This window comes from Pan troglodytes, chromosome 21 (assembly GCF_028858775.2).
Source record: "Pan troglodytes isolate AG18354 chromosome 21, NHGRI_mPanTro3-v2.0_pri, whole genome shotgun sequence".
Taxonomy (NCBI): Eukaryota; Metazoa; Chordata; class Mammalia; order Primates; family Hominidae; genus Pan; species Pan troglodytes.
In genome coordinates, this window is record NC_072419.2 from 26,395,881 (window position 1) to 26,416,366 (window position 20,486).

Here is a 20,486-nt window from a genome sequence, read left to right on the forward strand (position 1 = left end):
AGATGAAGCTTCACTGGCTCACTTACTGCTCACCTCCTGCTGTGCAGTCTTGGGGGTGGGGGGACCCCTGATATATAGGACTGATGAACTCCAAGTTCAGAATTCTTGTAACCTCTGAAAAGAAAAAGGGTATATGATAGACAGGACTCCACAGGGCTAGGGAGTGCAGAGAGACGTGATACATCTTTAAACCTTTTTGTATATCTTTAACATTGCATACAAAATTCATAAAACACATAGCCATATATGCTTTTTATATCAAATTTCAAGCTTTTAAAAAACATTAATGTGAAATTGTGTTTCTAGATTAATTTTGGATATTTTATTTTATTTTATTTCTTTTGAGACAGAGTCTTCCTGTGTCACCCAGGCGGGAGTGCAGTGGCATGATCTCAGCTCACTGCAAGTTCCACCTCCCAGGTTCAAACGATTCTCATGCCTCAGCCTCCTGAGTAGCTGGGATTACAGGCAGGCACCACCACACCAGCATAATTATTGTATTTTTAGTAGAGATGGGGTTTCACTTTGTTGACCAGGCTGATCTTGATCTCCTGACCTCAAGTGATCCTCCCGCCTTGGCCTCCCAAAGTGCTGGGATTACAGGAGTGAGCCACCATACCTGGCCAGATTAATTTATTTTTGAACACACATGTTAGTGTTTTGCTGTGCAAAAATGTTAAACCATCACTAAGAATCTTGTTTATTTTTTTGTTTGTTTGTTTAATGGAATGCATTTTTACATTTTTAAATAATTTCAAATTTACACAAAGTTTGCAAGTATAGTACAGAGACTCATAAGATGTCAGTTATCCAGATTAACACATTTTAACATTTTACCACATTTGTTTTATTTCTCTTCTTTATCTCTCACTCCACACACAACACGTGCACATATGCTCATGTGCACACACACACACTTTTTTCTAAACCATTTGACAGTAAGTTGCATGAGTCACGCCTCTTTACCACTCAATACTTTAGTGTTTACTTCTTAAGAACAAAGACATATTTTTACATCATCACAATCCAGTTACCAAATTCAGGAAATTTAACATTGATGCAATACTTTAATCTGTTGCCCATATTTCAGTTTTTCCAATTATCCCAATAATGTCATTTACAGCATTTTTTTTCAGTTGAGCATCCAACGGAGGATCATTTATTGAATTGAGTTGTCACTTCTGTTTAGAGACTCCTTCACTCTGAAATGTATCCTTAGCTTTTGTTGCCTTTTAAGACCTTTACGTTTTTAGAGCATGCAGGCCAATCATTTTTGTAGAGTGACCCTCAGTTTGGGTTTGTCTGATGCTCCTCACAGTAGATTCATGTTTTGCACCCGTGGCAGGAATGCCCCAGAGTGATGCGGTGGCCTCCTCAGTCCTGGATATCAGGAGGCACATGTGGCAGGTTTGTTTTATTCCTGGTGACACCAGCTCCAATAGTTTAGTTAAGATGGTGGTGTCCACCAATTTTCTCTGCAGTGGGAGAATTTTAAGAGTTGTGGTTTGTCTGAAACTGAGAGATGAATCAAACTGGGAGGGTATTTAGACTTTGCTGGATGATGGCCCCAAAGCTGCTCTGAAAATGCTGTGCAGCTGGGTGAGCCGGCCTGCTCTCTGAACTGCAAGGCGTTTTTGTGGGACAAGAAAGGGCAGCATCAGCAGCCTGTTCTGTGGCTGGGGCTGCAAAAGCCATCAGTGTCGTCACGTCTGGCGTGGGGCATGCTGGTGCACAAAGAGCCGAACCAAGCTCCACAGCAGGAACTGACACCAAGCCAGGCCTCAAGGAGGCCTGTGAGTGTGGCCAGTTCCCTGCTTTGGTGACGTGATATTTATGCACCATGGCTCTTCTGAGGTTTCTCCAACTTTCCCATATAAAATGAAGATGGCCTTTCTTCTGAGCCAGGGCTGCCCAAGTGGTGGGCCACAAACCACGCATCGCCTGACCCAGGCTGGGGCAGCAGCATCTCGGAGAAAAACAGGAAATTGGGACATACACGCTTTCCACCGCCTGGCTACGTTATGAGTTTCTTAGTGGTTCCATGTGGCTTGAGTAACAGGGTAATTTTCCTTAATGCAGTAAAATACCCAAAGGAATGAAGATGTATTTTATTGGACAACGTTTTATTTTAGTAAATTATTTAGTGTCCAGCACTGTTTGAAGTAGTCTTACAGATTCGCTCCTGAATTCATACCACAGACTTTCACTGGGCCAGGAAACACGTGAAATGAGCAGGGCAGGTCTTAGGGTTTCATCCGAGTTTTAGGATACGCTGGGCAGACTGTGAACATCCGACAACAGGCCGTGCTCCATCCTGTAGGGGCACACAGCCTATGTGAGATAAACAGACAACTATAATCATGATGTTGTGGAGGCTGTCAGAGGGACCTTGGGGACCCAGAAAGGGGAAGGGCTGATGATGGGAATAGGTAATGAAGGGAAGCTAGCACAGAGATGATCTCTGACCTAAGTCTTGAGGGATAAAAAGGTGTTCACTAGCTGGGCATGCTGGCTCACACCTGTAATCCCAGCACTTTGAGAGGCCAAGGCGGGTGGATCACCTAAGGTCAGGAGTTCAAGACCAACCTGGCTAACATCGTGAAACCTTGTCTCTACTAAAAATACAAAAAGTTAGCTGGGTATGGTGGCATGTGCCTCTAATTCCAGCTACTCGGGAGGCAGAGACAGGAGAATTGCTTGAACTGGGAGGTGGAGGTTGCAGTGAGCCGAGATCGCGCCACTGCACTCCAGCCTGGGTGACAGAGCAAGACTCCGTCTCAAAAAAAAAAAAAAAAAAAAAGTGTTCACCAGGTGGTGAGGCATTTTAAACAGAAACTGAGTGATGAATACAGAGACACGCAGGGTGGATGAGTCTGCGCTGAAGAGAGGGATTAGAAATGCAAATAAAGGTTTGAATGAAATTGATGAAGACCATATACGCTGTGGCAGAGTTTGGACTGAGTGTCAGGGCCACCTTGATTAGATTTTGTGTTTTAGGCAGGATTTCCCAAACTTGAGAGGAAGGGTTTCTGGGGAACAAGACCCTCACTATTCCTTCAGAGGTTACTGGCTTTTGTGACATGGTGAGGTGGGGAGACGAAGCCACGTCATCACTGGCCACACTGAAGATGGGTTAGCACTGACCCCAGGGAAGGGCCAAACCAAGAGATAGAAAAAGCTGGGGAAATGGGGCCTGGTTGAATTGTGGAGCTGCTGGATTGGCCCATGCCACTCCATGAAGCCTCCACCCTCACCCTGGACTTTAGGCCATCACTTAATCACTTTTACTGCTTAGAGATTTTTAAGCTTTTATTTTGTTCTTGGGTTTTTTTTTTGAGAGACAGGGTCTCACTCTGTGGCCCAAGCTGGAGTGCAGTGGTACAATCACAGCTACTGCAGCCTCGAACTCCTAGACTGAAGTGATGCTCCCACCTCAGCCTCCCAAGTAGCTGGGAATACAGGTGTGCACCACCATGACTGGCTAATTTTATTTATCTATCTATTTATTTATTTATTTATTTATTTATTGTAGAGAAGGGGGTTCGCTATGTTGCCCAGATGACAGTGCTGGACCCAAGCAATTCTCCCGCCTGGGCGTCCCAAAGCATTGGGATTACAGGCGTGAGCCACCTCACGGGGCCAAGTTATTTTGAAATAATGTCAAACTTCCAGAACCGTGGCAAGAATAGTTCTGAGGACTCCTCTGTACTATTTGCACAGGTTCACTGACCTGTGCCATTTTGCCCCATTTCCTGTATCAGCCTCTGAACCAGGTTAGAGTAGATTGTAGCCATCAGGCCCCTTCACCACTTACTGCACCAGTATATACTTCTGAAGAACATGGAGGTTCTCCTACATTCCCACAGTTTGATGACCCAAGAATGGAGCCTAATCATCATATGATACTTTGATCTAAACCCGAGATGCCAATTGTTATCATTTTTCCCAATAATGTCCTGTATAGCATGTTTCTTTCTCTAGTCCAGGAACTAGTCCAGATCATGTCTTTTGCGGGAAGGTGTCAGGCCTCTTTAATCTTTTTTAAGGGTGATTCCTCAGGCTAGGTGTAGTGGCTCAAGCCTGTAATCCCAACACTTTGGGAGGCCAAGGTGGGTGGATCATATAAGGCCAGGAGTTCAAAACCAGCCTGGCCAACATGGTGAAACCCCATCTCTACTAAAAATACAAAAATTAGCCAGGCACGATGGTGCACGTCTGTAATTCTAGCTACCCAGGAGGTTGAGGCACAAGAATCACTTGAACCCAGGAGGCAGAGGTTGCAGTGAGCCAAGATCACACCACTGCACTCCAGCCTGGGCTATAGCATTAGACTCTTTTAAAAAAAAAGAAAGAAAGAAAGAAAAAATGGTTCCTCAGCCTTTCTTTGTTTTTCACGACATTGATATTGATGTAGAATCTAGGCCAGTTCTATGATGGGATGTCCCTCAGTTGGAGTGGGTATGATGTTTCTTCTTGATGAGATTCCACATACACACTCTCTGTTGGAATATCCTCTAAATGATGCTGTGTTCTTCTAGGGCATCACGTCTGGAGGAACACGGCATCTGGCTGCCTTCGTTTGGGATGCTGACTTGGATCACCTGGACAAGGTGTTGCCTAATTTCTCCACTGTGTAGTTACTATCGGTCCCCTTGCAACTAACAAATACTGTTTAAGGAGATGTTATTATTTATCTTCAAGCCAATTTGAATGGGGTTTTCTGTTACTTCCAACATAAAAATTCCTAGCTGATTCAAGGGCTCATTTGTATTGCAGGATTGATTGCTGATTACCATGGAGAAGCAGGCAAGGGATTATGAAGAGAAAAACAGGAGGGATATCTTAAAAGCTTTCATTGTGGTCTGATGGGAGCAGATCTGGACCAAGGCACATGGGGATCCTAAGAGGACTAATTCATTTGGTGACACTTCTTTTTCTTTGAATTTATTTTGCAAGAGCTGAACAACAATAAAAATGATACTCTCGCCAGGCAGGTGGCTCACATCTGTAATCTTACTTTGGGAGGCCAAGACGGGGCTTCACTTTGAAGCCAGGAGTTTGAGACCACCCTGAGCAACAAATTGACACCCAGCTGAAGCTTCATCTCATGAGGTATCTTTGGGAGACAGTATATATCGTGCACCTCAGAGATGTCCTCCTAAAATGAGGGAGCAGGGTTGAGGTGAGAAAAATCACTGTTGCTAGTAAATAGCAGTGCATCATGCACTATGTGGTTTCAGAATTTCCTCTTCCTCAGACTGCCAACTTAGGTCCACATTCTAGCTGTTCTAGGTTGGCTTGTTCTAGGTTTGGCTGGGAGTTAGGGCATGCATTGCCACGTGTCAAAATACTCAACAAAGATAGATCAGTGCTAGTGAGGAATGTTTCCTATCTCCACTTCTGCGGGGTCTCTACTCTGAAGGAGGTAGAACCAATGTACGCATCGCGGCTTCTCTAAGGAATCATAGGCAGGAACTCTGCCTAACAGGGACTATATTTCCAGTTAAAAATGCTGAAATGGATCCCCAGTTTATTTCAATGATGTTTATGAGGAGGACGCTAAGATTTAGGAATTGTGGACTCTTAATTAAGTTATTTCACTGGTTCAATAATGGAGTTAGATCATTATGGGGGCGGTGCTCAGGGAAAAGCCCATGAACAGGGTGGGTGATATGGTTAGGCTTCGTGTCCCCACTCAAATCCCATCTTGAATTGTAATCCCCAGGTGTTGAAGGAGGGAGCTGGTGGGAGGTGATTGGATCATGGGGGCAGTTTCCCCCATGCCTAGTGATAGTAACTGAGTGCTCACGAGATCTGATGGTTTTATAAGAGTTCAGAAGTTCCTCCTTTTTCACTCGTCTCTCTCCTGCTGCCTTGTGAAGAAGGTGCTTGCTTCCCCTTCCACTATGATTGTAAGTTGCCTGAAACCTCCTCAGCCATGAGGAACTGTAAGTCAATTAAACCTCTTTCCTTTATAAATGACCCAGTTTCAGGAAGTTCTGTATAATAGTGTGAGAATGGACTAATACCGTGGGCTTGAGCTAGTCTTTGAAGAATAGGCAGAATTTGGATATACGAAGTAGGGAAGGTGTGGGGGCACTGGTCCAAATGCAAAGGTGGGAGTAGGGATAAAATATGGATAAGATGCATGTGCGATTGTACCTCGCTCACTTCCTCCTACCATACACTCCTATGCACGTCTTACTGCAACTTTCTGCCTGGCCGTCTGAGGGTGCCATCAAGTTAATACCCCCAGGAGCAATTCTCCAACAGTGACCTACACAACCCAGCTTCCTTGACCTCAAGTGGGACACCCCTGAAGCACACTCACCCCACATCATCTGCACTCCCCTGCAGCATCATGCTCTGGTGGCCCCCAGCTACACATGTTCAGTCTTAAAGGATAAATATTCTAAAGGTAAAATCATGACATTAATAGAAAACTTTTTAAAAACTGCATCAGAGTGAAATACTGGACATTGGAAACTACAAAATGTGGGATGCTGGGTAGGGAGTGAGGGTTGAAAAATTACCCATTGATTATGATGCTCACTATTCAGGTGATGGATATACCAGAAGCCCAAACTTCACCACTACACAAAATATGCATGTAAGGTACCTGCACTTGTACCCTCTACATATATTTAATAAATAAATAAATTAAATGTTTTAAAAACTGCTTAAAATTTTTTAAACTCATTAGTGAATGAGGGAAATGGTAAATTGTCACAACTGATTTAAACATAGACTCAAATAGCACTTACATACAAATATATAACACACTTTTTCTGTTTTTAATGTTTTATTTTATTATTTTTATTATTTTTTTATTTTATTTTTGAGACAGAGTCTTGCTCTATCACCCAGGCTGGAGTGCAGTGGTGCAATCTCGGCTCACTGCAGCCTTGATCTCCTGGGCTCAGGTAATCCTCATGCCTCAGCCTCCCAAGTAGCTGGGACTACAGGCATGTGCCACCACTCTTGGCTAATTTTTTAAAGTTTTTTGTAGAGTTGGGGTCTCACTATGTTGCCAAGACTGCTCTTGAACTCTGGGGTCAAGGGATCCTCCTGCTTCAGCCTGCCAATGTGCTGGAATTACAGGTGTGCACCACCATGTCCAGCCATGTAACACACTTTTTCTGGAAAGAACCCAATAACATTTTAGGGTTTGCAAGCCACGTAGTCTCTGTTGCAACTACTCAGTTCTACCACTGTAGCCTGAAACAGCTATAGACTATATGTTAATAAAGGAGTGGTTGCTGGTGTTTCAATGAAACTTTATTCTCAAAAGCACATGGTAGGTGCATTTGGCCTAGAGACCTTCTTTGCAGACCCCTGATACAGGCAATTAAGAACCCTGAAATTGCTTTACAAGTGGATGCAAAACTGGTCAATATCCACAGGGCACTAATCAAGTGCATCTCCATAGAACCGAATTTGCATCTCTGTGGGCAACACTCATTTGCATTATTATGAGTTTTCTACAATTTACAGAATTGAAAATACAGTTGATCCTCATTATTTGTGAATTCTGTATTTGCAAATTTGCCTTCTTGCTAAAATTTATCTGTGACTCCCAAATCAATAATCATGGTGCTTTTGTGGTCATTCGTGCACATACACAGAGGAGCAAAAATTTAAATCACCTGGCACATTCCCAGCTGAGGATGAATGAAGCTCTACCTTCTTGTTTCAGCTCTCATACTGTAAACAAGTGTCCTTTTTGATGTCTATTTAGTGCTGCCTTTTTCACATTTTGGTGTGTGTGTGTGTGTGTGTGTGTGTGTGTTGGTTATTTCACTGCTTTAAGAGGCCCCTAAAGTAAATGCCAAACAACTGTTTAAGGGCAAGAAGGCTGTGATGGAGAAAATGTGAATGTTAGATAAACTCTGTTCAGGCTTGAGTTATAGTGCTGTTGACTATGACTTCAGTGTCAATGACTCAACATTACATATTAAATAAGGTGGTTTTAACTAGAAACACACATAAAGCAAGGTTATGCATTGATCTGTTAATGAAAATGCTGTGACCAGGGGCTAGCAGGAACCTAAACTGGTATTTCCCCTAGGAACAATGGTTCAGTGTTGGCTAATTCACGGTTGGTGATGACTTTACAGAACTTAATACCATGAAGTACAACAATTGATTGTGGCTCAAAGAAAGACAGTGAAAGGTGGAGCTAACCCAGAAGGGTGCTCAAGACAGCACACCTCGTCATTATCTCATAATGCTTCCTGGTGTCAGTAATGCACCTTTCCTTGGCTGCCTTCCCTTCCCTGACTCCCTCACAGTACCTGTCTCCTTCCCTACAGTGTTTCCTATGACTACCTCCCAAGGAAACAACTTGCACAGCAATGCTTCTCTCAGAGTTGGCTTCCAGGGGAATGGAGACTAAGACAGGTTACACTGAGCAGAGGAGTGTAATGAGAGTTGAGGGTATAGAGACATAATTAGCAACTGAGATTGAATAGTTGAGTTGGTTGCAGAGCAGAAGGGGCCCTAAAGAGGGAATATAGATACACTTTTATTTTTAAAATTATTTATTTTATTATTTTTTTTTTTTTTTAGTTTTTGAGACAGGGTCTCACTCCATCACCCAGACTGGAGTGCAGTGGCATGATCTTGGCTCACTGAAGCCTCCTCCTCTTGGGTTCAAGCAATTCTCATGCCTCAGACTCCTGAGGAGCTAGGATTACAGGTGGGTGCCACCATACCCAGCTAAGTTTTGTTATTTTTAGTAGAGCGGGGGTTTTGCTATGTTGTCCAGGCTGGTCTCCAACTCCTGACTTCAAGTGATCCACCCACCTCGGTCCCCCAAAGAGCTGGGATTACAGGCATGAGCCACCGCACCCAGCAGATAATTATTTTTTTTTAAACGGAGGCTTACTCTGTTGCTCAGGCTGGAGTGCAGTGGTATGATCTTGGCTCGCTGCAACCTCCACCTCCCGGGTTGAAGCAATTCTCCTGCCTCAGCCTCCCGAGTAGCTGGGATTACAGGCGCACGCTACCATGCCCGGCTGATTTTTGTATTTTCTTTTTTTTAGTAGAGATGGGGTTTCACCATGTTGGCGAGGCTGGTCTCAAACTCCTGACCTTGTGATCTGCCCACCTCAGCCTCCCAAAGTGCTAGGATTACAGGCGTGAGCCACTGCACCCGGCCTAAATTTTTAAATTCTAAAAAGATGAGTTAACTGGATGTGGTATTGCACACCTGTAGTCCCAAAGGAGTCTGAGGCGGGAGGATGGCTTGAGTCCAAGAGTTTGAGGCTATAGTGAGCTATGATTGTGCCATTGCAGTCCAGCCTAAGCAACAGATTAAAAATTAAAATTTTTTTAATAAATAAAAATTGGGTTGCAAACAGGGAAGCAGAATGCTGGTGCAGGCCTGCAGGATGGAATGAAACAGACACAGACAGTGGTGATGCAGACATTTAAATCACTCAACACGTTCCCAGCAGAATGTGTCCTTTGGTGTGGGCCTGCAGGATGGAATGAAGCAGAGACAGACAGTGGGGATGCACAGACATTTAAAGAGCTGCTGAAGCCATTAGGGTCGGCGCAGTCCAAGGCCTGAGTGAGTGCAGGGGATGGGAAGGAAGATGAGTGGCGTTTCAGCCAGAAGATTCAGCAGAACTGCAGAGTGACTGTTGTGAGGAGGAAAGTAAGGGCACAGCCGGGGTCCCTCCCTCTGAGGCTTTGAGCCTGAGGTTGTCATTAACAGAAGAGGGAGTGAGGACTTCAGGGGAACGGAATGTGAAGTGGAAAGTCTGCACTGGAAGCTAAATTTCAGAGAAAGAAACCAAAAATGACTGCTTCTCGTACTTTTTTCTAGACAGATATTTCTGAGTATAGGAAAAGAGGAAGCAGACTCCACAAACCCTTGGCTTTTGTTTTTGTTTTATTTTTATTTGCTCCAGGCAAAGTAAGTAGTTGCAATCCAGAAATAATGCACAGCTCTGCCAACTGAAAGATCTGACTTCTATCCTCTGGTTTATCTTCAGGTTGTATAAATCTTTTGCCTTCGACTGAAAGATTTGATTTCTGTCTACTCTCTGTGTATACCCCAATGAGATACTAAAGGGGTAGACTATAATTCAAAAAAAGGGAAGAGGAGAGAAAAGGAAAGACTCCTAACTAAGAGAATAGGGCTTCACTGGAAAATAGGGCCTATGGAGAAAGGCTTGGTTAAAATGGAAGCTTCCAGATGTAGGGAGGGCTCATGTAGAGAGAGGTGCCACACAGACTATGATGGCATAACAGACAAGCGAAATGGGGATATGTGAGTAAAAGCCCTTTATAAATCAAAATACCACATACCGGCTGGGTGCTGTGGCTCACGCCTGGAATCCCAGCACTTTGGGAGGCTGAGGCAGGCAGATCACTTGAGATCAGGAGTTCAAGACCAGCCTGGCAAACATGGTGAAATCCTGTCTCTACTAAAAATACAAAAATTATCTGGGTGTGGTGGCGGGTGCGTGTAATTCCAGCTACTCAGGAGGCTGAGGCAGGAGAATCGCTTGAACCCAGCGGGGCGGAGGTTGCAGTGAGCTGAGATCTCACCACTGCACTCCAGCCTGGGCAATAGAGACTCTATCTCAAAAAACAAACAAACAAACAAACAAACAAAAACAACCACATACCAAGTGTACTGGGGCATTCATTCTTTTATAGCCAGACCCACCCATTTGGATTAGGCCAGTCAGGACTGCGAAGAGGTCAGTTTGGCCCAGTTTGCTTTACTGATTTCAGCAAAAGCACTTACAGCCTTCTGGAGGAGAGTAAGAAGATAAGGTCTTCAGGAAGATAAAAGCATTAACTTCTAACCTTCCCCCTTGCTGGAGATGCTGTTACAACCACCCAAAGAGAGGGATGCCTTGTTTTACCAAGAAACTCAGCTTCTGGGTGATTCTCAGGCATGTTATCTGTTTTCCTATTATCTGCAGTAACTCGAGGTCAATGGATGCTGATTGCAGAGGGTTCATAACATTACCCCAGCCCCAGAGAAAGTGTGCATATCTCAGACACAAGGCAGAGGTATTTTTCAGTGCTTACTGGATGTGTTTTGACTCCCAAGAGAAGAATGTTTGGAGGGGAAAGGCATCTGGTTTGGAACTGAGAGCGAGGTTTCAGAAGTCTAAGACAGTGGGTCCATAGTGCAGGGTTATAATGTTGTAGACTCACCCCATGAAAGAGCCATAAGGCAGAGGAAGGAGCACAAGAGCCAGGATGCTTCTCAGGAGAGAGTCTGACCTCTTTGCTGGAATTCAGAGCTAGAGAGAAATTAGGTTGCAATAGGGCTGTTGAACCTAAGCCCACCTGCTTTCTGCAAGTGCCACAAGGATGTAACTAGGCCCACACAGGACCGAACCTTATACTTTTGCAAACCAGGATTGGATGGAGGGTGGGAGAGGACTAAAAGCAGTGGTGGGGCTGGGCACAGTGGTTCATGCCTATAATCTCAGCACTTTGGGAGGCTGAGGTGGGAGGATCGCTTGAGCCCAGGAGTTCAAGACTAGACTGGACAACTGTAGAGACCCCTGTCTCTACAAAAAAGTCAAAAAATTATCCAAGTGTGGTGGTGCACACCTGTAGTCTGTACTGGAGAGGCTGTGGTGGGAGTATCACTTGAGCCTGGGAGGTTGAGGCTGCAGTGAGCCATGATTATGCCAGTGCATTCTAGTCTGGGCGACAGAGTAAGAGTGTCTCAAAAAAGAAAAATAGTAGCGGAAGCTGTGTCCATTCTGTTGTGAGCCCTAAGATGATCCTACCTGCCACCCAATAGTCCCCTAACACCTGAGATATGCACTTTGTCCTATCCTAGCCTCACCCCTCCTCGTGGAAGGAGAAGTTTTTGGAGCAAACAAGTTGTGCCAGTCTTGGGCCCACATCCCCTCCCTGCCTCACCCATGCTCCCAATGCCCAAAGCTCTGGAATCTCTTCCCGCATGGCCCAAGCCTGCTTCCACTGCTTGGCAGGATGTCTCCCAAGCCCCTGGGCCCATAGGCTGACTCTGCTCCTGGAGTAGCATCCATAGGCTGAAAAGTGTGGGAGGGAATAAAGGATGCACAGCACTTGGACATGAAGGATGGGGTATCCACAGAGCTATTGGAGGGAGAAGAGGCGTAACAAACCAGGGTCACCCCATGTCCCCATGTTCAGGGACAAAACACGGACGAGTCTGAGAATTTTAAATTTAAACCAGGTTTCCCAAGTCCTCGTAAAGGCACATTTGTCGTGGTAGGAGAATAGAACATACTTTAGTTAACAGTTTGTTCTCTTGATGTATAATTTTTTAAATATTCAGACATAAAGTATAAGTGAACTTCCATCTGTCCTCTTGCCTCAGTCCCTGAAAATGCCAGTGTCCACCCAGCATCCTCATGGGTAGCACGAAAACCCAGACACAGGCAATGATGCAGTCTCTACTGTCAACTCAGACCATCCATCCATGGGCCCACTCGACCCTCCGTGCTTTACTGTTTTCCATAATCGAATTCTTTTGCTATCATTATGACTCAAAGCAGTCTCTCTTGGACATGAGTTTGTACCCACCCTCAAATAGTCTCAATGGATAAGAGGTAATCCTGCTTCCTCCCCTGTACCTTGGGCTCCATGCTAACCACACCTGCCCTGTCTGGCCCCACTGCCAGAGGAAGGAGTCAGACGTCTGAACAAGAGGATGGGGTGAGGTAGAACATTGAGAGGAAAACCCTAAGCTTCAGAGAACCTGCAGAGCCTAGCAGAAATTATTTGGTAGTTGCAAATAGTGCAAAACTGAATAATAGGAAACTGGATTTGTGAAATATCCTATGTCCTTGTCACTCCTAACAAAAGACATGAATGCCATTGGTCAGCCAAGACAGACTTTTAAACATGCCTGAACTTCTGAGGCACAATTGCTGCCACCAAAACCACCTTTTTGGTGATGGCAACAGATATCTCTGAGAGCATTACATGGATTTTTATGACTCTTTCATAGACACACAAAATACTAAGTTATTTTGGAGAACTGTTACTTTCTTTATGCTTTTCCCTTGCTAATTTCTGGAGTCCGGTTGTGTGATGGTATTAAATATTAATACCTGTTATCAGCACATTTACTATGTATAGAAGGTGTCATGGTATGTTGTTATTTTGATATTAGACACTGTGCTTCCGCTGACTGTCCACATGGAATCCGTGGGCTTACAAGGAAGACATTCTTCAGAGGAGGCCATCTGTTCTCCAGCCCACTTCCTAAGAGAAAGCATGGAAATTTTAAGGCTCTAATCCTACAACACATGGATGCAAGGACATGCACAAACACACAGCGTGGTCAATTTGCTTCACTGGTCGATATATTTCACTGGGAGTTTAGCACTTGTTTCCGTGGACATTTTTCATTGTGTGATCTTCAATGCTGATGTGTTGACTTGGACAAACACCCGGAGACTTCTCTAGAATTCCAATTTGTGCAAAAATGAAAGGGCTGAGAAACATGATTGGCTAGGGACTTGTAGAGAATTAAGTATGTTTGTCTGCTATAGAGAGAGGAAAGATCTTCAGATCATAGAACTCTGTAAGAAAAATCCAACCACAGAGAGAACACATGGACTCCCTAAACTCTTTCATTTCTTTGGTATTTCAAAGTGGTATCAAAAAATATGTATTTTTTTCCAGACCAGGTGCAGTGGCTCATGCCATCCCAGCACTTTGGGAGGCCAAGGCGGTCGGATCACTTGAGGCCAGGAGTTCAAGACCAGCCTGGCCAACATGGTGAAACTCTGTCTCTAACAAAATTACAAAAATTAGCTGGGCATGGTGGTTCACACCTGTGATCTCAGCTACTCAGGTAACTGAGGCAGCAAGACAATTGATGAACCAGGAAGGCAGAGATTGCAGTGAGCCGAGATCATGCCACTCTACTCCATCCTGGGCAACAGAGTGAGACTCTGTCTTAAAAAAAAAAAAAAAAAAAAAAAAATTTCCAGCATGTTTTGTGGGTCAACAGCATGGTATGTGTGTTGCTGGCGTTTTATCTGTCCTAGGAATTCTTAAAGATAAGCATGGTTCTTCCTATCATCTTATGCTTCAGAGGAAGTCATTATTTTTTTTTTTTTTTTTTTTTTCTGAGACAGCGTCTCACTCTGTTACCCAAGCAGGAGTGCAGTTGCATGATTAATGCAGCCTTGACCTTCCAGGCTCAAGCGATTCTTCCACATCATCCTCCTGAGTGGCTGGGACCACAGATACATGCCACCATGCCCAGCTAATTTTTTGTAGAGATGAGGTTTTGCTGTGCTGCTGGGCTCAAGAGATCCTCCTGCCTTGGCCTCCCAAAATGCTGAGATTATAGATGTGAGCTGCTGCACCTAGCCGAGAAAGTCATTCTTTAAAAACCCTTCTCTTTAGCCTAGATGACTTCCTTGTAAAATCCTATGCGCTTACTCATTCGGCAAACATTTACTGAGCACATACGTACCAGGCAGCACGTAAGGTATTAAAGACACCACTGTGAACAAGCAGATGAGATCTCTAATGTCTGGTTCCATAAAGGAAGATCTTTTCTTCTTCTCTCTTCAACCTCCATAGAAATGGAACCCACTAAGTCTAAAATAACAGACCGAACATATGGCTTCCTTTAACTATTCCCGATGGCAGCATTTTACTTGGTTAAGATGAGAGCCAGAAATATTTCATGTCCTACTAGTGACAAATAATGTGGTTTCATGGATAAAGCACTGGTTTCAGTCTAGAGATCTAGTTTCTTACTTTTGCTATCTTTTATTACTTAAGTGTATGAAGAATCAAATAAAAGCCACCTCTTCAGAGACCTTGTGGTTTAGAATTAGTGAATTAAGTATAGTGGTGACCTGGAATTGGTTCTGCCTGCTCACTAGAGCTGATTGTTAAAATTTCATGAACTTTCCAAGTCTGTTGATGTCACACTGGTAGCTTGAAACCAGCCATGATGGGAGTATTTACACCACAAAATAGGCAAATGCTAAAACCCAGGGCTTTCATTTCCCAGAAAGCCAGTTGTTAAACATTTCCCTGCGCATCACTAACTAAAGGGAAGGGTAAACACCCTGATGGTGAAGGGGAAAGTTTGGAAAGACATCAGCATATACATGGTCAAAATGAAGGAAAAGAAGCAAATTAGTACATGAGATTCCAGGCAAGATGTATCCTAGAGGCTAATTTATTATATAGGGATGATGTTCCTCTCTTTTTCCTTCATAGCACTGGTTGTCATGACATTTCGACCCAAAACATTGTATTTTATTTATTTATTTTTTAAAAGAGACAGAGCCCCTCACAGAGTCACCCAGTCTGGAGTGCAGTGCTGCAATCAGAGCTCACCACAGCCTCAATCTCCTGGACTCAAGAGATCCTCCCTCTTTAGCCTCCTGAGTAGCAGCTGGAATTACAGGCATGCACCACCACACCTGGCTGACAGACCCAGGACATTTTCATGTAACCCTGTGGACTTTGTTTATGTTCTTTACTCCACTAATGACATAGGCTGTTAGTAAACAAAACAAAAAACATTGTAAGAATAAAGAGTATTGTGTTTAGAATTTCAATACTCCATTGCTGGGCCAAAGAATATTCCTAGAGTTTCTGTGGAATTGCTTCTACTTTCATTATTGACTGTCTAAGAATTACAAAATCACTAGTATTGTAGCCATTTCAGAATGAAATGGGTGAAGATGCACTCAACAGAATTTGTGATAGATCCAAACATAAATTGATGAATTTTATCTTGCTTGTAATTTTGGAAAGTGAAAAAAACTTGGTCTGAGAAAAATGATACTGGTAGAAGAAAACCTGATGACAGCTGTCACTAACTACACCCAGTCACACTTGTTATGATGGAACAAGTGACGGAAGCATCAGTCTTACGAAATTCGGACATTCCAAATGTAACCCAGGGAATTTGGAACTTCATAGAAATAATGAAAACAGCCAACACCTCACAGGGCAGGAATCTTAAACAGTAAAGTTTCACGAAGACAAAAATCTTTTTGATCGATCACGTCTCTTTTACAAAGTTTACAAGGAAAGTATTCATCCCTAAAACTATTTTCTATAAAATTAAAATTAAATGAATAGCTATATGAAAAAACCGTCATACCACACACAAAATCCAAAGCTGCCAAATTACAACCTCTAATGAAAAATAATCACCTACATAGACTCTTTTACCATCATGGACAGAGAGCCTTGGAAAAGAAAGCTCTAAACTCAACTGCTAACAGGTTGATGAGTAGACCCTGAGGAAGTCCCAGTGTGTGTGGCTTCTTTGTCCGTGGGATTCTGTGGATTACGGGCTGAGGTGGCTTATGACACCTCTGCACTGTATTGCATGAAGTTACTGCACACATATGTTGTGTGGCCACTGATCACATGGAGCTTTTCGAGTGAGGAGGTTTGGAAATATTGTTGACCCTTGAACAAAACAGGTTTTCAAACTGCACTAGTCCATGTATACACGGGTTTTTTTCAATAAACATATTGGAAAATTCTGGGGGAGATTTGCAACAATTTGAAAAAAACGCACAAGTTGTGTAGCCTAGAAATACTGAAAAAAATTAAGACAATGCTAGGTATCTTATGAATGCATAACATACGGGTTAATTGGCTGCTTATGTTATCAGGAAGGCTTCTGATCAATAGGAGGCTATTTGTAGCTAAGTTTTGGGGGAGTTAAAAGTTGTACTCAGATTTTTGATGGCTCAGAACCCTTACCCCATCCATTGTTCAAGGGTCAACTGTATGCAGACTTTTCAATGACCTTGCGGGTAGCCAAGGGGAAGCCACCCCTCTTTCCCTGCTCAATCATATTCCAAGTGAGTTGAGTCCATCAGCCCTAAGGCCTGGGCCACCGGTGCAGGAGAAGCCATCAGTCAAGAGAGGAATAAGGGATGCCTGCAGGGGTGGCGAAGAGGGATGCCTCAGGAGGCTAATTCTTAAATGGCCCAAGGGGGAAAATGAGGGCATTGGATAGGAGGTGAGAGAAGCTTCCTACTCCAGAAAGGGAGGACTTTTTTTTTTTTTTTTTTTTTTTTTTAGACCTGGTCTCTCTCTGTTACCCAGGCTGGAGTGCAGCGGAGCGATAATGGCTCCCAGCACCTTTGACCTCCTGGGCTCAGGCAATCCTCCTGCCTCATCTTCCCAAGTAGCTGGGACCCTAGGCACTCACCACCATGCCTGGCTCATGTTTTTGTTATTATTTGTAGAGACAGGGTCTCCCTATGTTGCCTGGGCTGATCTTGAACTCCTGACCTCAAGTGATCCTCCCACCTCAGCGTCCCAAAGTGCTGGGATTACAGGCATGAGCCACCATGTCCAGTCAGAAAAGGAGGACTTTCTAACCAGCAGAGGAGCCCACCTGTTGCCCTCGGGTGGCCACATGGCCAGTAGCTACATGGGCACCAGCAGGGCTTCTGTGGTGTGGACAAGGTGAGAGTTTCTATGAGTCTGTGAACCAGTTTTCCAAGGAAAGAAGGGATGGACTTCCACCAGAATTAACCCCATTTACAGGCCAGTCCTGTAAGTGGTAGAAAGGAATTTTAACCACCACGCCCCACACCACCTTGTTAAAAAAAAAAAAAAAAAAAAAAAAAAAAAAGGTTACTCTTAGAAAAATTGAGGCACTGGACATTGTTCCTAATTACATTTTTAAAATACTTTTTATTTTTTTTATGTGAAAGATAGGGTTTCACTATATTGTCCAGGCTGGTCTCAAACTCCTGGCCTCAAGCATTCCTTCTGCCTTGGCCTCCTAAAGTGCTTGGGATTATAGGCATACGGGCATGAGCCACAGCACCTGGCCAACAAGAGTTTTTAAATAGGATTAGGACCAGGCGTAGTGGTTTACGCCTGTAATCCCAGCACTTTGGGAAGCCAAGGCGGGAGGATTGCTTGAGGCCAGGAGTTTGAGACCAGCCTGGGCAACATAGGGAGGGAGACCTGGTCTCTACAAAATAAAAATAAAAAGATGAGTTGAATGTGGTAGCACACACTGGTAGTCTCAGCTATTCGGGAGGCTGAGGTGGGAGAATCACTTGAGCCCAGGAGGTTGAGGGGCAGTGAGCCGTGACTGCAGCAATGCACTCTAGCCTGGGCAACAGAGCGAGACCCTGTCTCAAAAACAATAATTAAAATTAAAATTAAAACACTGTTGTTGAGTAAGGGGGCTGGGAATACAGTTCTTTGCATATGATTTCTTTCTTTCTTGTAAATTAGCTTGTCTTTTCAATGAAAAGTTTTCATGACCTTCGAACTTAAAATTTTTTTTAAAATGACTGTTGGGTGAGGGAAAACCTGTGTCAAACAGTGATCCAAGACACTTTAAAAATTTCTTTCAATTCACATAGTTCGAATTGTCAAGTCTGATCCTGGAATAACATTTGTCTGTCCAACGTGTAAAATATTGAGTAATACAAAGATAATTATGGAAATATTCAGAGAACTTCCCTGGACCCAGACACAGAGCCACCTCCATTTCCTCCTACCTCTCTTAGAAAAAAACAAAAAGCATTAAAAGGAGAGATGACCTGTCTCCCTGGGAGCTGGTTAAGCGACCAGGCAAAAAAAGTGAGATGCATTTCTTAGATTCGGACTTGACCTGACAGGTCCTCTAGGGTGAGTCACTTTTTCCTATTTCAGTCAATTTGGCTCTAAAATAATTACAATAACGAGGTCTTGTTTACTGAGACTGAAGTCCGTGCTGCCCGGCCTCATTTAACGGCTAGAAAGAAAAACTGAAGGTTGTGATTAGAAAGCTTCTGTAGCCAACCTCATGCAGCACGGAGATGAGAATCCAGGACTTGAGTACACTAAGTGTCTGTTAAGTCAGAACTGTGAGTAGTGGAATCCAATATAATTGCTTTTGCTGCTTCTTTTGTGGGTTTGCACTTGTGACCTAAAGTAAATAAAATAGGATAAAATAGGAAGCTGGGGTGGGGGCAAGAGGAGAAGAGATTGGGCCGATGTTGGTCAAAGGATACAAACTTTCAGTTCAGAAGGAGGAATAAGTCCAAGAGCCGTATTGTGCAACACGGTGACTGTAGTTAATACCAATGTATTGCGTATTTAAAAATTGCGGCCGGGAGCGGTGGCTCATGCCTGTAATCCCAGCACTTTGGGAGGCCGAGGCAGGTGGATCACTTGAGGTCAGGAGTTCAAGACCAGCCTGGCCAACATGGTAAAACCCCACATCTACCAAAAAATACAAAAATTAGCCAGGCATGATGGTGCACGCCTGTAATCCTGGCTACTTGCAAGGGTGAGGCAGGAGAATCACTTGAACCCTGGAGGCGGAAGCTAAAGTGAGCTGAGATGGTGCCACTGCACTGCAGCCTGGGTGACAAAGTAAGACCCTGTCTCAAAAAAGAAATACAGGCAAAAAAAAGAAAAGAAAATTTTCGAAGAGAGGAGATTGTAAGTGCACAAGTGCACTCATGACAAAAAAAAGCATATGAGGTAATGCATATGTTAATTAGCTTCACTTAGCCATTCTGCAATATGTATACCTATATATTTCAAGATGTCATGTTGTATACCATAAATATATACAATTTTTACTGGTCAATTAATAAAATAAAATCCTTCCCCCAAAATAGGAAGGTTACATTGGACTAAAGAAATTAAGAGAAGAGGAGAGGAGCGGAGGGGATGGGAAGGGTGGGGAAGGGAGAGTAGAGGTGGGCGGGGAATAGGCGACGGGGGAGGGCAGAGGAGGGAACAGGCCTGTCCTTAATCCTTCTCAAGCTCTGTATCTTGCCAAGATCTGGCCTGTGGCCCGGCACAGCAAAAGCTGGGAAAATGCCAGTGACTCAACCCAGTTCCATTGATCAGTGAAATGGAAATCGGGGACTCTGTGTTTCAACCCCAGTCAGCCAGCCCACAGCCAGGGTCCAGGTGGCAGCCTCAGCTCCTGGCCTCAGTGGCTGTCAGTAGAATGGGTTGGGGAGCCAGCCTCCAGCAGTCTCACATAGCAGGCAGGCAGTGCAGCCTGGAGCCCAGCCAGGGGACGCAGGAATCCTTTCTGCTTTTTAAGGACAGACTTTGCTTTACCACAGCAGTCGCTCTTGGGGCCACACGGAAAGCCACCACTGAGTTTACTATAAAGTGACAGAGGCTGGTGTCTCTAGGAGAATGAGGAATAGTCACTTCCTGCCTTTGTCCATTAGCGCCGACCAACGCGACCAGCTCCGTTTACATTCTTTCAGTGGTGTTGTTGAAAGGGCTTGGCAGCTCCCAAATGTTTGCAGTGTCCTTAGTCCTATGAGGGCTGCCTTCTTCTTCTTCTTCTTCTTTTTTTTTTTTTGCTAGCTTTTAGCTAGTATCTGGAAACATCTACTGGACATGTTGGACTCATTTTCTCAAGAATCCGTTTTACCCTTCAGGGAAGCCAGGAAAAGAACAAGCTTCCAACCGGTACAAGTCTGGAGGAATTTCACAGCCTCTCAAACTACGGTACCCTTTTTGTTTCTTAG

General features: G+C 44.0%; 1 protein-coding gene across 6 annotated transcripts in view; it reads left to right on the forward strand.

Annotated features, from left to right (window-relative positions):
• Positions 1-20,486, forward strand: part of RIN2 (Ras and Rab interactor 2) — a 251,239-nt gene that overhangs the window by 114,435 nt on the left and 116,318 nt on the right. Inside the window, exon 1 of one of the 6 annotated variants that reach the window (XM_016937523.4) lies at positions 19,863-20,466. The exons of 4 other annotated variants lie outside the window; for them this stretch is intronic. In XM_016937523.4, coding sequence (XP_016793012.2) covers positions 20,356-20,466 — 111 coding nt within the window. In that variant the 5' untranslated portion in view covers positions 19,863-20,355. Of the gene's footprint in view, positions 1-19,862; positions 20,467-20,486 lie in introns of those variants that run through there. One more of the 6 variants, XM_016937524.4, reaches the window with a different exon arrangement.